The sequence below is a fragment of the Epinephelus lanceolatus genome, chromosome 24 (genome assembly GCF_041903045.1).
Source record: "Epinephelus lanceolatus isolate andai-2023 chromosome 24, ASM4190304v1, whole genome shotgun sequence".
NCBI classification, from domain to species: Eukaryota; Metazoa; Chordata; class Actinopteri; order Perciformes; family Serranidae; genus Epinephelus; species Epinephelus lanceolatus.
Genome location: NC_135757.1, coordinates 4,198,108 through 4,212,388, shown reverse-complemented (window position 1 = coordinate 4,212,388; position 14,281 = coordinate 4,198,108). Strand labels below are relative to the sequence as shown.

The following is a 14,281-nucleotide window of genomic DNA, read 5'->3' as shown; positions in this document are numbered from 1 at the left end:
ACTACGCGTTTGACTTGACGAGCACCCCACTGTCATTTTGCCTTCTTGGAGGTATACGTTGAATGCGGAGGAGACAGCTGACGTTCGGATGAAGATTGCGTCGACTGTCAGAGACAGTTCAACGCCCCCGCGCTCAAATTTGTTCATAAACTTGAGAGGACGTCACGAGAGATAAGAAAAAACAGCAGGCGACAGAAAGTAGTGACAAAAATACAGCTGCACTTTGAAGATCTAAATTCTCAATCATGCCCCCTGGAAAAGTTCGTCGAGGGTCCACAATGCCGCATTCCCAATGTGGGGGTATTGAAGTCAGAACGGTGTGCGTTGCCGCGGTGGATGTGTTGCTAAACAAAAAGAAGCTCCCTCCCTCCTTTTATTGGCGAAGAATAGGCCCTTTAAAACCTGTCCAGCCTTAGATAATTTCATTCAGCCAGCCCCTGCTCCGCCGTCATTGAATCTGCATCCAGAGATCAGGTTCACAGCGACGGGTTGATAGCTTCCCAAGCCTCTTGGCCTTTTGTTCTACCAGCCCCGGCGCGGCTGCCCCCTCCTCTGGAAAGTTGGGGGACACAGAGCTGATGGGACGTTGCTGAGAAAAGTTGGAAACCTCAGGAGACGTAGGGAGGTGGATTCGGAAATGCTTCAGTCATTGCAAAATAAAGGTATAACTTCTCCAATGAAGGCACAATATCAATTGTTCCGAGGTAGACGTGGACCACCCAGGAATTCCTAACGTCTCTCTCCACTCCTGGGTCTCCAGCCTGCGTTGCCTTTTTTGTCATCTCCAAGGAGCATTACTGAGTCTGAACTTGCCTAAACCCTTGTGATCACACCTCTTGAAAAGGTTTTGTTTCTTCCGTCGATTGGTATTCGAGGCAGGTCACCGCACTCCCACCCTCCTCCTCCCCCCGTTCTCTTCCCTTCCCTTCCCTTGCCTGCCTGCCTCCCCCCCTCAGCCTCCCCTCCCACGTTTGAAAGCCCTGTTTTCATTTTAATTTGCACCTGTTGTGCAGTTGTTCGCTGAAGGCAAGTGCAGACCAGTCAATCGTACGGAGACGTGTTAGGAGGAGATGTGGGGAGGCTTATCTTTTGATATGTATAACGTCTTCAGAAATGTCATGCATGAACTTCATCTGGTTGCTGATTCCGGGGGAGTTCAAGAGGCAGAGACACTCTCGGGCCTCAAAATACGGCGCATTAAAAACGCCGTGATTAAGCTTGTCGATTACTCGCAGGGTCACAAATACGGTATTTATTCCGAAATATTAAAACATGGCATCTCAAAGCTATCAGATATAAATCTGTTGATTTTCTCCAAAGACTTATGAGCTCGCTGCAGCTTTTTTTTATTACCCAGAAACATAAATTCAGCGAAAGCACATTAAAAGGGCCTCCACCTCTTCACTATGGTGGCTCAAAGTCTGGGTCCTCCCATGATTGGCTCTCGCCGCAGAACATTCTTGCACAAGCTGCCAATGAGGTGTGTCCCCATGTGATGCCATGCTTCTGGCTCGCCTCGCGCTCCATCTGCACTCCCCCAATAAGTCTTCTGACGTCCTCCGCTGCCACGATTTACGCCGCGGCGAGCATGCGCCGAGAACCTGCCGACGCTGGTGACTAATTTGCACGCGAGCCACCTTTGATTGAGTTCACAGCCCTTATTTACAGGCCGGCTATTTTAAGAAAAGCAGGCATATGTCTGGGACCTGAGAGTTGTGGAAGCAGGCGGGCCCTGCTGATGCTGCTCTGGAGAGTGTGTGTGTGTGTGAGGGTGTGTGTGTGTATGTCAGCCTACCTTGAGCGTGCGCCCCAAGGCCTTGTCTCATCCGTATATTTTCATGTTAGGAAACATTTATATTTATGTTCACGGTTCAGTGGCAATGCAAATGTGAAGACATCCGAGGGCCATGTGATGAATAATCTAAATTACTATAGGTTAAGCCTTTTGTATGCACAGCAGCGACATTTGTGATATTGTATGTGCTATGTGGAGCATCTCAAACGTGACGGCAATGCTCCGGCGCAGAGCCGTCCTGAAAGGTGCAGCTCGTTGGCATCCGAGGCATGCGAGCAGGACTGAAAATTAGTGGCTATTTTGGCTCGCATCTCCTCGACAGCTGTCTGCCCACCGCTGCGGTGCAGTCACAGATTCCAGTCGCGGATGCTGTAATTGGGGTGTAACCCACAAAAAAAAAAGAAACGAAGAAGAAGCGCCTACGCCTTGGACCGAGCAGTGATGTGGGGTGACCTTTTTAATTTGGGAATAAACCTCAGTTTCCAAAGCAAGTCAAAATCCCAGATTCCTCTGTCATTTGTGTTTAGAGTTTAATCACCCAGAGTAGTAAACGCCCACATTCCTCAATCAATCACATCATAAGCTTCCAGTAATGACCAGCACGTTCAGACATCTGCGACTAACACACTCCTGTACTGACCTTCCTTTGTGTCTCCCTGTGTCGCAGCTCTGAACTACGAGAATGTGGTGGAGACGGGCTCAGAGACGGAGGAGGAGGACAAGCTGCCGGTGTCCGAGGAAGACCCGCTGATCAACGGCACGGGCAGCCCCGCCAGCCTCACCAACCCGGAGGCCTCGCCACGCGCCGAGAGCCACGGCCTGCTGACCAAGGAGGAGGAGGACGACGAGATGCGGGACAGCGGCGTGGAGCACATCTGGCCCGATAACGACATGCTGAGTGCCTCGGTCGACGGTACTGGTGAGTGTCTCGAATGGAGTTGATTTCTTGTGTTCTTGACCCAGTGACACTCTTATCCAGTTAGATTACTCCGCCGCGTGACAACATATGGAGAGATTTGCTATCTGGGAAACGTGGCCTGCTATCTTGGAAAGCAGAAAGCGCAAATTTAAGAGGTGAAGGATGACGTTAAGGTATCGTGAGATGATAGAAAATAATATTCTGAGTGATAACGCGTCCAATGTTCCTCGCAGATCCGTGCCAAAAAACCCGTCTCGCTATTGTTCCGTCTCCCCCACCAGATGTGCGGGGTTCAGGTGAGCTGTCAATCACAAAAGCTACCACTAAGCTGACTTTCCGATACTTTATAGCGAATGTGTGCACATCCTGCCACTCGCAGTGTCGTCTTATGCCGTAAACCCCACCCATCTGGTGCCCGAGTAGACTTAAACAAACCCCGTGGAGCGCTCGGCAAACACTACTTGAGCCAGGTCTGACGGTGAAGCCCCAGCGATGCTCCCTCAGCAGACAGACATGATAAACAGTTTCTCTGTGAGCGACAGAGACCATTTGGTTCACGCTTAGAGAAAAGTCCCGCTCTGAGCCAAACAACAAAAAATATTTACAGTAATGTATAACCTCGCGGGGAGGAAAAAAAGCCTGTGAGCTGCAGAAAATGAAAAGCACCAGGAGTTGAGAATGTGGTCGATGTGATTCAATGTTTCAGATTCGGCAGGGGATGCGAGACATGATGCAAGGCTACTTTTACTCCAACTGTATCAGTGTTTACGCAATTTCAATAATCTTGAGCAGCGGCTCCCTGACAAGCTGCTTAAAGGGTGACTTCAGTTTTTTCAATGTGGACCCTATTTTTTCCAGGGTTTTGTGTCTAAGTGACCTATGTGAATGACAATTTCTAAATGTGGTCCAGTGTTGACTGAGAGGGCTGCAGCCAATTGTTGCAAAACAGGCTGCATTGTAACCAGTTGGGGCAATTGTGCACTGTCAATTTACATCTACTAAAAGTGTCAACAACATTACAGAAGGGTTCTCTACATAGCTGGAGCTATTTGTGAAAGAGTAAGATCCATTTTTTAAACCAGAAACATCCCCAGAATCGCTGTTGCCAAACCCACCAGACTCCATTTAAAAAAACGATAATTTAATCCCCAGAAAACACACTTAATTCAGTGTGGACAGAAACAAAATAAAACTCACAAAAGCCATCTTGGTTTAATTTCCCACTGTTCCAACATTCACCAGCTCTAATTTGGTTGGAATAAACTCTCAAATCAGCCACGCAGATGTGAAAACATGCTGCCTCTATGCACGCTTAAATTGCTGTTTTTTTAAATGGAGTCTGGTGGGTGTGGTGAAAGCGATTTTGCTGGGTTTTCTGGTGAAACAAAAAGGTTGAATTCTTTAATAACATTGTCAGACACTTATAATAACAATCTGAGCCTGTCAGATGCAAAAAAAAAACACCTTCACAGTGCACGATTGCCCCTAAGTGATTACATTGTCACCTGCTCGCCACTGCCAGCTGCAGCCCTGTAGCGCAATACTGGACCAATTTTCAGCCAAATTGTCATTCCCATTATTCACTCAGACGCAAAAAAAGGCAAATGGAGTTCAGGTTGAAAAATACCACAGCTCCCCTTTAATCCCCAGCAGGTGATACCTCCCCAAACTTGACTGACTGATCGTCTTTTGTCGAGCAACTCAGATTGCAGGGGCCCCGGTCACGGATGCTTGAAAGATAAATACTTTTAATTAGGGGGCAGGGTATAATCATTAAAGGAAGCCAGACTGCTGCAAAAAGTCATTAACAATCTTAAATGAAATTTTTATTTTTATGATAGCCATTTACATGTATAATAAGAGTCAATGATTCTTGGAAGCATGTGACAGGAACAGAGTATGGCGAGAAGTCATGTAAGACAGCCAATTTAAATGAGCTGGGCTTCGCTATTCATTTCTGCTAATGAACTAGCTGTGCACGGTGCCGAAAAACGGAGGAACATTCAGCAGTCTTAAATTTTAATATGGGGGAAAATTGCACATTTATTAGGGATGAAAAAAAACTTAGTGGGTATCAACATTTGCGTCTCCTAAATAACTGTGCACACTGGCTGCTGGAGGAGGAGGGGGGCAAAAGAAAAGACACTTTGGTAAATAAATCAAGATAAAGGATAAACAAGCTGTCGTTGCATACGGTAATTGTTTATTTGATAAAGACCCGCGGTGCCATAATGTCTGTAATTCAACTATGTTGCAATTCCCAGATAATATGCTTCTTGTGTGATAAAGTGTCTGACATATTTCGGAGAGCAAGTCAAGTTCATTAGAGCGTTTGGGAGTCTCTTTCCCAATCTTGCGGGTGCTGTGTTTCCCAGCCTGCTTCTTTTTTTTTTTTTTTTTTTCCTCGGTGCCTAAGTGTCTACAGTGATACCTCAGCACATAACTTAGGTCTGAGATAAGTTAGCACCCCCCCTCCTTCTTCCTCCTCGGACTGATTTGGTCGTCACTCCCCTATCAAGAGTTTTTACACAGGTCTTGGAAGTGCGAGTGAACGCGCACATTCTCTAGGAGTTTGGGAATTGCAGTAAAAAAGCCACAAAAGTTTGGACAAATGTCGCCCGAAAACACAAACAGGCACTCCGAGGAGTCGTTTAATGCGCTGGGATGCTTTAAAAGTGTCTTCAGAAGTGGAGTAACGCGGCCCAGATGATTTTCTGAGACATTGCATGTAAGAGAGAAAGCGAAGAGAAAAAAAAAGTAAAGTTTATCGCCGAGGCTCTTCTGATTCCAGGGCACAATCAGAGTCTTGTGTCTGGCGTTGTCCTTGACATTCCTTCATCCCACAGTGAGGCTGGACGCGATGTGCTGGAAAGCATGACATCATTATCACTGACAGACATTTTCAAATAAATCACCTGCGTTCTCCCTTTGCCCTTTTTAAACTCCTCTCCGCGGCGTCAGGATTCAGTGCAGTGTAGAAACACTTTCGCTCGATATAAGTTCCAATTTATGACGTTTTTTTTTTTTTTTTTTGCCAAGTGTGTCCTTCTGTTTTTGATACAACAGCGGTTCTTGTTTTCTTTGCACATTCAAGTTCTGGAGTTATTAATTTGTCATTTAAACACCTAGTGCATCCAGGAGTTTCCCACGTTCTCCAGTAAGTGTTTCAGATGCTTTCCCGTCCTGCCAAGAATAAAAAACACACTGTATTCTTTGGCTGCACATTTGAAGGGATGGACACCGAATATGTGCTATTGACAACTTTAAAAATATCAGACATGGCATCGAAAATTAACCAGATCTTGTGTCTGAGACGGGATAAACGAGGCCGAGCGCACAAAGGCGGAACTTTAAAGGCCGTAAAAATAGGAATGTTTTCAAAATAAACAGCATCAGAGCTGCTATGAAAATAGGTGGAATTACGGTCTGGCCGAGGTATTCCGGACTCCTCCTGAGTCCAGAGGCGACTCGCAGACCTCAACATCGCTCTTCAAGGAGGTGTGTACCTTACTGCCTCGCGTCCTCTGTGATTTAACACTGACAAAACACGCTTTTCCAGCATTTCGCGGACAGTTTCATCCAGAGTGCTTTTCCACGAGCAGAAATAGGCGCATACTTGTGGCGTGGACGACTCCAAAAGAAATCAAATCCCTCTTCTTTTCCCCTTTTTGCTTGTGACGTTTTTTATATGTTGTGAAAAGCAGCAGCATTCCTGCTATAGACGGCACCCAAGTCACTACAATGACACTTTGTCCCATTTGAATGCAGCCCAGGACTGGCGTGCATGTGTGCCAGAGGCCGTAGCAGTGAGGTGTACATGGTATTAGCCTACCTCCTACTGGAAGCAGCCGTGCCTCCCTTCAGACCACAGATAACAAAAGTTTTCCAAGGTAAATAGGGGAGAGTGGAGGGCCAGTAAATCCCACCGGTCATCCCCTTGCGTCAGACCAAAAGTATGCAGCCAAATTTGATTACCCAAAGCAAACACGGTGCCTACGAGGACGCAGAAATGTGAGAGAGGTTTGCATCCATGCTGATATCTGATACTTGTGGGTATATTTTAATCTGTGGTGCAGGGTTTTTTTTTATCTGTTTTGTTTTGTCATAGCTTAATTTATGTTGTTTAAAACCCATTCATTTTCTCATACTGCAACTGTGGTTTGGATGCTGCTTGGCAGACGTGCAATCAAATGCACAGGAAAAAAAATAGCAGAAGAAGAAGAAGGGGGAGAGAAAATCCTAGCGAGGGGAAAGTTAAACTGGAACATACCCCTGCAGAAGAGTCTGTCATTATTCTGTTTGACATCGACAGGGGTATTTATCATTTCACCGCAGAGGCCAGATCTTTAATTTCGAGAAAACCCGGAATCGCGAGCCTTCGAAAGCATTCCACAACTATTAAAGCCATTGTTTTCGACTAAAAATAAAAAGGTGTTTTGCTTCTGGCTTTTGTGTAGCAGGATAACATTATTATAAACAATACACCCACCACCTTTCCTGTAATATCGCAGCCAGGTTTCTGTAATGTAGGCGCTCATCCTGGTTTAATCGCTCAGGGAGAGTCAGATGCATCAGATCCTGCTGTGGTCTGGGGTAAAAAAAAAAAAAAAAGTAAACCTTCACAATGCAACACTTGTAACGTCCTTGCAGGAGTAGCAGAGCAAGACCAGATGCGTGTAAGGCACACAATGCAGGTTTTTTGTTTTAACACAAAGCCCCCATGTTCTGGGAAGCACCTTGATTTAATTTCTACCGACGAGGCAGGAAGGAGGGACCAGGGACTTCTTAAGCTGATTGTCCAGTCGGTGTCCTCCCGTCGACCGCCGAGAGAGAGGGATGGATTTGTCAGAGGAGGGTTTGTTTACGAGCCCGTCAATGCACCGTTTATTTACAGCCGCCTCACCTGTGCCAGGACAATATCTGCCCGTCTGCACAGACTGGGTGCCATTATCCTGATTGGCAGTAAGAACCTGTGCTGTTTAAACGGATGCTCCTGGAGGGTTCGTTCGTCAAACATCATTCGCCAGGGAGGCTGGAATAAACTGATTGGGTGGAACCAAAATGGTTTTAAGAGATCAAAAACATAAAACATATCCAGTACTGATCGGCTGATTTTAACCCCCTGAGACTTTTAGCTTTTGTTTTGTAGGCGTCTGTAGTTTCTCCAAGCTATTCGGGATCAGCCTTTGAACAGTGAGACAAAAAAATGACGTCCTTAGATGGGGACTTATTTTTTATAGTCACTAGTGTGCAATAAAGTATAAAACAATTTATGTCATTGCCTGAAATTGCAAACAATGCAACATTTGTTCAGTGTTTTGTAACTCTATGCGTTAGAGGTCACTCTGCACTCCAAGCTAGGAATGCCGTTTTTGTCTGTAGGGACAATTCGTCAATCGTAATCGGTCTGTGTGAGTGTCCCAATGTCCTCAAATGAGGACTTCGCTTGTTGCTGTTGCTAAAATTGGTCATATTTGTATTAAATATCAAACTACAAACTTAATTAAGCATGAATAAGCAAGTTCCAACCATAAAAGCTGATCAGGTTTCAGACCTTGCCCACTTTTGTGTCAGGATCGGCGGCAAACTGATTCGGCAGAGATAGCAGCCATGTTGTTTTCACCTGGGTTGGTATGTTGTGCTTTTGCTACCAATTAATGGCACGTAAAAAAGTCCAAGAACGAGGACAACCAGCCTGTTTTCATTCAGAAGTCATCGAATACTGCGGCTTTGTCAGAGATTTCGGCATCAGACACCTGTCGCCGAAAGCAACCTTTCGCGAAGGTATGATATGCGGGTTGAAACACTGCTGGAATGTCAGTTTTAAGAGGGCGGGAGGGAAGGTGGATGGTTCAAACAAACCCTAGACTTTCACTCAGGAGCCCGGTGTCCACTTCCTGTACGAAAGTAGAGCCAAACCATGATGTTTTTCTCTAAACCGAACCACGTGCCTTTGTTGACGTCTCGGCTTTGGTTGCAACGTCTTGGAACAACAACACCAGACACAAGAGGATACCCAGGCTGTAATATGTAGGCAAAGTGGTGACATGTGACGAACGTGTCAGGACAACAGGTCTAAGTTAAGCAGAATTAAGTATAAGGTGCAGTTGTCCTCATACGAGGACGCAGGGTCACAGGAGGTTAAAGGCGGCGAGCTCTGTGGTTCCCAACCTGGGGCTGGCACCAAATGCCGCCCGTTTCATTGGGCCTCTGTCTAACATACTTCACCAGAGAACATTAATTCTTTGTCTCCACCCACCTGAGGTTTACCCCAACCAATGAGGTTATTTCTGCCTCCAGAGCGGCTCTACCCCTGAGAAATGTTTGTGCAACTAAAACTCTTAATTTGTGGTTAAGGCTTGTATTCTTTTTAGTTGGTAGCGAGGCACTAACTCTCTGCTTGGGGTTGTGGCAAATCAAAAAAATGTGTGCGCTCACAATGCTCCCGAGCAGCTCTGGAGAAAAAGCATCCAGCAAATGACATATGATAAAAAAAAACAAGCGTGATCCTGCATGCAGAGGATTGCAGCGGCGTCACAGCCAGGGAGTAATAAGCTCAGCCTGCGTGTTGGCTGGAGCTCTATGATTGCTCAGGTGGATGTGTGCCGTGTTGTATTTAATCGCTCTGTTTGGCGATTGAAGCTTCCTTTGCCTCCCCCACCGCTTGTTGTCATGTTAAAGGTAAATAAGTCACTGTCTGGCCCAGATGATAGCATTCATTAAGCATGCCGAACAAAGCCGCGGCGCGCTGCAATGCACAGCGGTGCCTTTATTGCTTTCTCCATACCTTCCTCTTAAAGGCCTCATTGTCAGCGTTTGTTGGTTTGCACGGTGCACAGAGGTACTCACCCCTCCCTCTCTCCCTCTCACCCTCTTTCTCCCCCGTACCCCCTTTCCTCTGCTTTCTGTTTCTGTGCAGATGAAATAAAAGATGATTTTGACACCCTGGGGCCTGACGCCACTTTGCAGGCAGTTGGAAACGGTACAGGTGAGTCAACTGAAGATGTGTTTCTTGAAGTTGTTGTGCGCCGTCTGTCCCCGTGCCACGCTTTAACACACTCTGTCCCAATCTCTCTGGCTTGTGACCTCTCAAAACGAAGCAATGTCTGCTTGCAACATCTCGTCACGGGTTGCTCAAGCCTACAGTTTTAAGAGAGGAAAGTTAAACATGTGTTGTGTGTATTTATAAGTTCTGTTGAGTCATGCTGGACGTTTCTGACACAGAATGCCAGAAACCTTAAAAACATGGTGTTTCCCTACCTTCAAAGCAGCCTGGCAGTCCAACAGCGTAATAAATATTTAAATATGTTGCATCCAAATTCATGCTTATTAAAGAATCAATCATTTTCTGAGGCACAAGTCCAAACACAAACAACCTTTGCTGTTCTAAGCGAGCCTCAGTGTCCCGTTCCCCACTCCTGGTGGAACCGAACCCTACCCGCCATTTTTCATTAAGCCACCAAAGCTGATTTGCAGCCACACACCCCTCCCTTCCATGATATCATCCTGGCCACCCTGACAATTGGCCCTGGACGCTGTTATGGTAAACCAAACTCACCCCACAGAACGCCACGCAGCCCTGCCTCAAAACCCTCCCTTCAGCTTTAATTACTATTACTTTCTGCTCCTCGTGGTGTTTTCTTCTTCTTCTCCTTACACTTCTCTCCCTCCCTCGCTGTTCTGAAGATTCAAGCAAATGTTTTCCATTTTGACTGCTTAAAGGAGTTTTTTGGAAACAATACTGTGGCACCGCTGTGGAAGCTCCCCGCCACTAGATCACATGTGATTTCGTTTAGAGACATGAGCAGTTTGATCACGTCCCGGTGCCAAAGCACACTTTGATCCAGGTGATTTCCTCCTGCACTGGAGCAAAAGTTGGTTGTTTCTCCTTAAAGAAACATCTTACATTTGGAGTTTTCATCCAGAAAGACAGAAAGCCAACGAGAAGAATAAGTGTTCATTTAATTCGGCTAAATGATGGAGACGCCTGGTAGGGTGCAGAGACTGAAACATACGTAGGTGTAATTTTCGGGGGGGATGCAGGGGGCAAGTTCCCTTCAGTATTGACATGAAAGTAGCAGAGGACTTTTATTTTGACAAAGTTTATGACATTTCTACAATAAAATGATGCAGAAAGGGCAAAAATCGGGGCATAAAAATCACCATAATGTAGGAAATTAGGTGTTTGATGCTCAAAAATCTTCTTGCAGAGGACTCCTAATCCCTTCCTTTTAATATGGGTTCCCCTAATTGAAACATTAAAGTAGAGGTGGACTTTTATTTTGACAAAATTTACGACATTTCTACCACAAAATTACGGTGAAAAGGCAGAAATTGGTGCATAGAAATTTACCGGAATGTAGGAAATTAAGTGTTTGAAACTCAAGAATTTTCTTGTGGAGGACCCTCAACCTCTCCCCTCTTTTAATATGTGTCCCACCTCCCCAGTAAACACATGAAAGTAACAGAGGACTTTTATTTTGACAAAATTTACGACATTTCTACCATAAAATTACGGTGAAAAGGCAGAAACTGGTGCATAGAAATTTACCGGAATGTAGGAAATTAAATGTTTGATGCTCAGAATTTTCTTGTGGACGACCCCCAAACCTCCTTTTAATATATGTCTATTGAAAAGAGACATAAAATAGTAGAGAACTTTTATTTTGACAAAATTTACGACATTTCTACCATAAAATTATGGTAAAAAAAAAGGCAGAAACTGGTGCATGAAAATTTACCGTTATGTTGGAAATTAAGTGTTTGAAGCTCAAGAATTTTCTTGTGGAGGACACACAACCTCTCCCCTCTTTTAATATGTGTCCCACCTCCCCAATAAACACATGAAAGTAGTGGAGGACTTTTACTTTGATAAAGTTTATGAGATTTTGACCATAAAATGATGGTAAAGTGGCAGAAATTGCTGCACAGAAATTTACCGTAATGTAGGAAACTAAGTGTTTGATACTCAAAATTTTCTTGTGGAGGATACCCACCCCCCTTTAAATATGCGTCCCCTCAATAAAAACATTAAAGTAGCACAGGAGTTTTATTTTGACAAAACTGATAACATTTATACCAAACAAATTACGCAAAAAAAGGCACAAGCCAGTGTATAAAAATCAGAATGCAGGAAGTTGTTTATCGCTCAAAAATTGTCTTGCAGAGGACCCTTAACCCACATTTTAATATGGTTTTAGGTTTTATTTTGACAAAATGTGTATTATTTCTACCGTAAAATTATGTAGAAAAGGCACAAATTGGTTCATAAAAATCATTGAAATGCAGGAAATTAAGTGTTTGTTGCATAAAAAATTTTCTTGCAGCGGACACCCACCCTCCTTTAAATATGTGCCCCTCCAATAAAAACAGTAAAGTAGCATTAGACTTTTATTTTGACAAAATTTATGACATTTCTACCACAAAATGATGCAGAAAAGGCACAGATTAGTGCATAAAAATCAACAGAATGCAGGAATGAAGTGTCTGATACTCAAAAATTTTCTTGCAGAAGACATCCCCCCCTCCCCAATAAAAAATGAAAGTAACTTTTATTTTGACAAATTATGCAACATTCCTACCGTAAACTGATGCAGAAAGACACAAATTGGTTAATAAAAATCACCAGGATGCAGGAATGTAAGTGCTTAATATGCAAAAATGTTCTTGTGTAAACTCCCAAAACCCTCCTTTTTTGTGTGCTCCAACAATAAAAATATGAAAGTAGCCCAGGGCTTTTATTTTTCACAAATTATGCAACATTTCTATCATAAAGTGTTGCAGAAAAGGCACAAATCAGAGCAGGAAAGTAAGTGTTTGAGGCTCAGAGCACTCCCAAACCCCTTCATTCAGTATGTAGCTCCTCCATGTTGAAACGAATCGTACACCTTTGGAAACTTAAAGTAAACATCTCATCACCCTGAAGGTTTTTAGGTTTGGATCCAGAATCTGATTGCACCAAGCTTCATCAGTCCATCTTTAAAACACCATTATCAAAACATTCAGTCTCTCACAATTATCTTAGCGCTCCTCAGACGCCACGAAGAATCACCTAATGAGAACGCCGTATATTGTGCGATCACAGTTATCAAAAGTGATCCATTGGCACCGATGACATTTCGGTGCCATTTTTGACAACCAAATATCCACTACCTTGACCTTTCGCAAATTGGACCGCAAAGTCATCACGGGCGAACAAATCGCTCTTTAAACCTCACCTTGGCTCGCGGTCTAAAAGCCTAATTAACAGGGGATGAAGTCTGATGAGACGTCACTCGCGTTTTGGTTCAACATCGCCAAACAGCCTGCAGAATTTCTTCAGGTTGTAAACAGTGTGTGTGTGAATGTGTGTGTGTGTTTTGAAAGTCGGCCATCCCCTTGACTAATGAAGGCTGCTGATTTCTTTTAGCTCCGGTTTGTTTTTGGAGGCAGCTATCTCCACACTGCAGCTTAAGAGTTTCCCTGAAGAGAAGGGACTGGGAAATAATTTGAGAAAACGCATTGTGTGGCCTCAGCACTTTGGCTGGCTTAAGATACATTCTGCTCAGCTATGGCAAAGCATGTCTCTTTTTTTTTTTTTTTTTTTTTTTTTTTACTGCACTGGTTTGTGGTTTGGCCCCGGTAATCTGTTCAACACAGAATCAACAAAAGCCACAGTCTCTTGATTGACCTTATATGTGAAAGTCGATACAAAGAAACGTGGCTCTGGTGCTGATTAAGCCAGGCTTGTGTATGTATGCATAATACGTGTGTGAGTGTGTTTCCCATTTTTATTTTACAGTCCCAAACTCAGAATCTGATTTTATGTCACGAGTAAATTGGGTCAGTGAAGTTTTTTTACACGTTGCTCCTCCGCAGCTCATGGTAGCGCGTTTATCTCCGACTTTTGGCCGGATTAAGTTACAATTCTTATTTTAGCCGGCATGGCGTGACAAGCAAACCCAGTAATTTAGATGTATTCTCCCCAAAGCATGGCTGTAATGTTTTAGGGTGGCTGTCCTCATCGCATTTCCACCAAGATGTTCCCAATATCCTCCTGTAAGACATTTCTCAGGGGAAGAAATGAATCCAATTTATTCCTCCCCCTCTCTTTCTCTCTCTCTGCATCGGCCTCCTCCTTCACTGACTCTTCCTTTTCTCTCTCCCCCTTCCTCCCCTTTTCCAGTCAAGAGCGTTGATTGCACTTCAGAGTTCGAGGACTTCTTCGCCAAGCGGAAGCTGGACGACAGCGACAGTCACGTGGTGAGCATCGCCGAGTACCTGCAGAGGGGCGACACTGCTATCATCTACCCAGAGGCCCCGGAGGAGCTGTCCCGCCTGGGTACGCCGGAGGCCACCGGTCCAGAGGAGAACGGTACGAATCCTCCAACATTTCAGAGACATTAAAGATAAGTCAGGGAGGAAAAAGAAAGAGCAGTATGTATCTAAAGCGTAGACTGACCGTCACCTATCTGTTTGTGGACTCACATTTTGAAGCCATGAATTTGGCATTCTGCCCGCCGCCATCTTGGATTACTGGAGACAGAAGTGACCAAATTTGGACAAAAGGGGTGGATCTGATAGTCTGT

General features: G+C 44.6%; 1 protein-coding gene across 4 annotated transcripts in view; it reads left to right on the top strand.

The window, feature by feature from the left end:
• zeb2b (zinc finger E-box binding homeobox 2b) overlaps positions 1–14,281 on the top strand; it is a 100,417-nt gene that overhangs the window by 69,489 nt on the left and 16,647 nt on the right. For 2 of the 4 annotated variants that reach the window (XM_033616011.2, XM_033616008.2), the window contains exons 3-5: positions 2,463–2,714; positions 9,634–9,702; positions 13,879–14,067. In XM_033616011.2, coding sequence (XP_033471902.2) covers positions 2,463–2,714; positions 9,634–9,702; positions 13,879–14,067 — 510 coding nt within the window. Of the gene's footprint in view, positions 1–2,459; positions 2,715–9,633; positions 9,703–13,878; positions 14,068–14,281 lie in introns of all 4 variants that reach the window. The other 2 variants (XM_078165805.1, XM_078165804.1) reach the window with 1 other exon arrangement.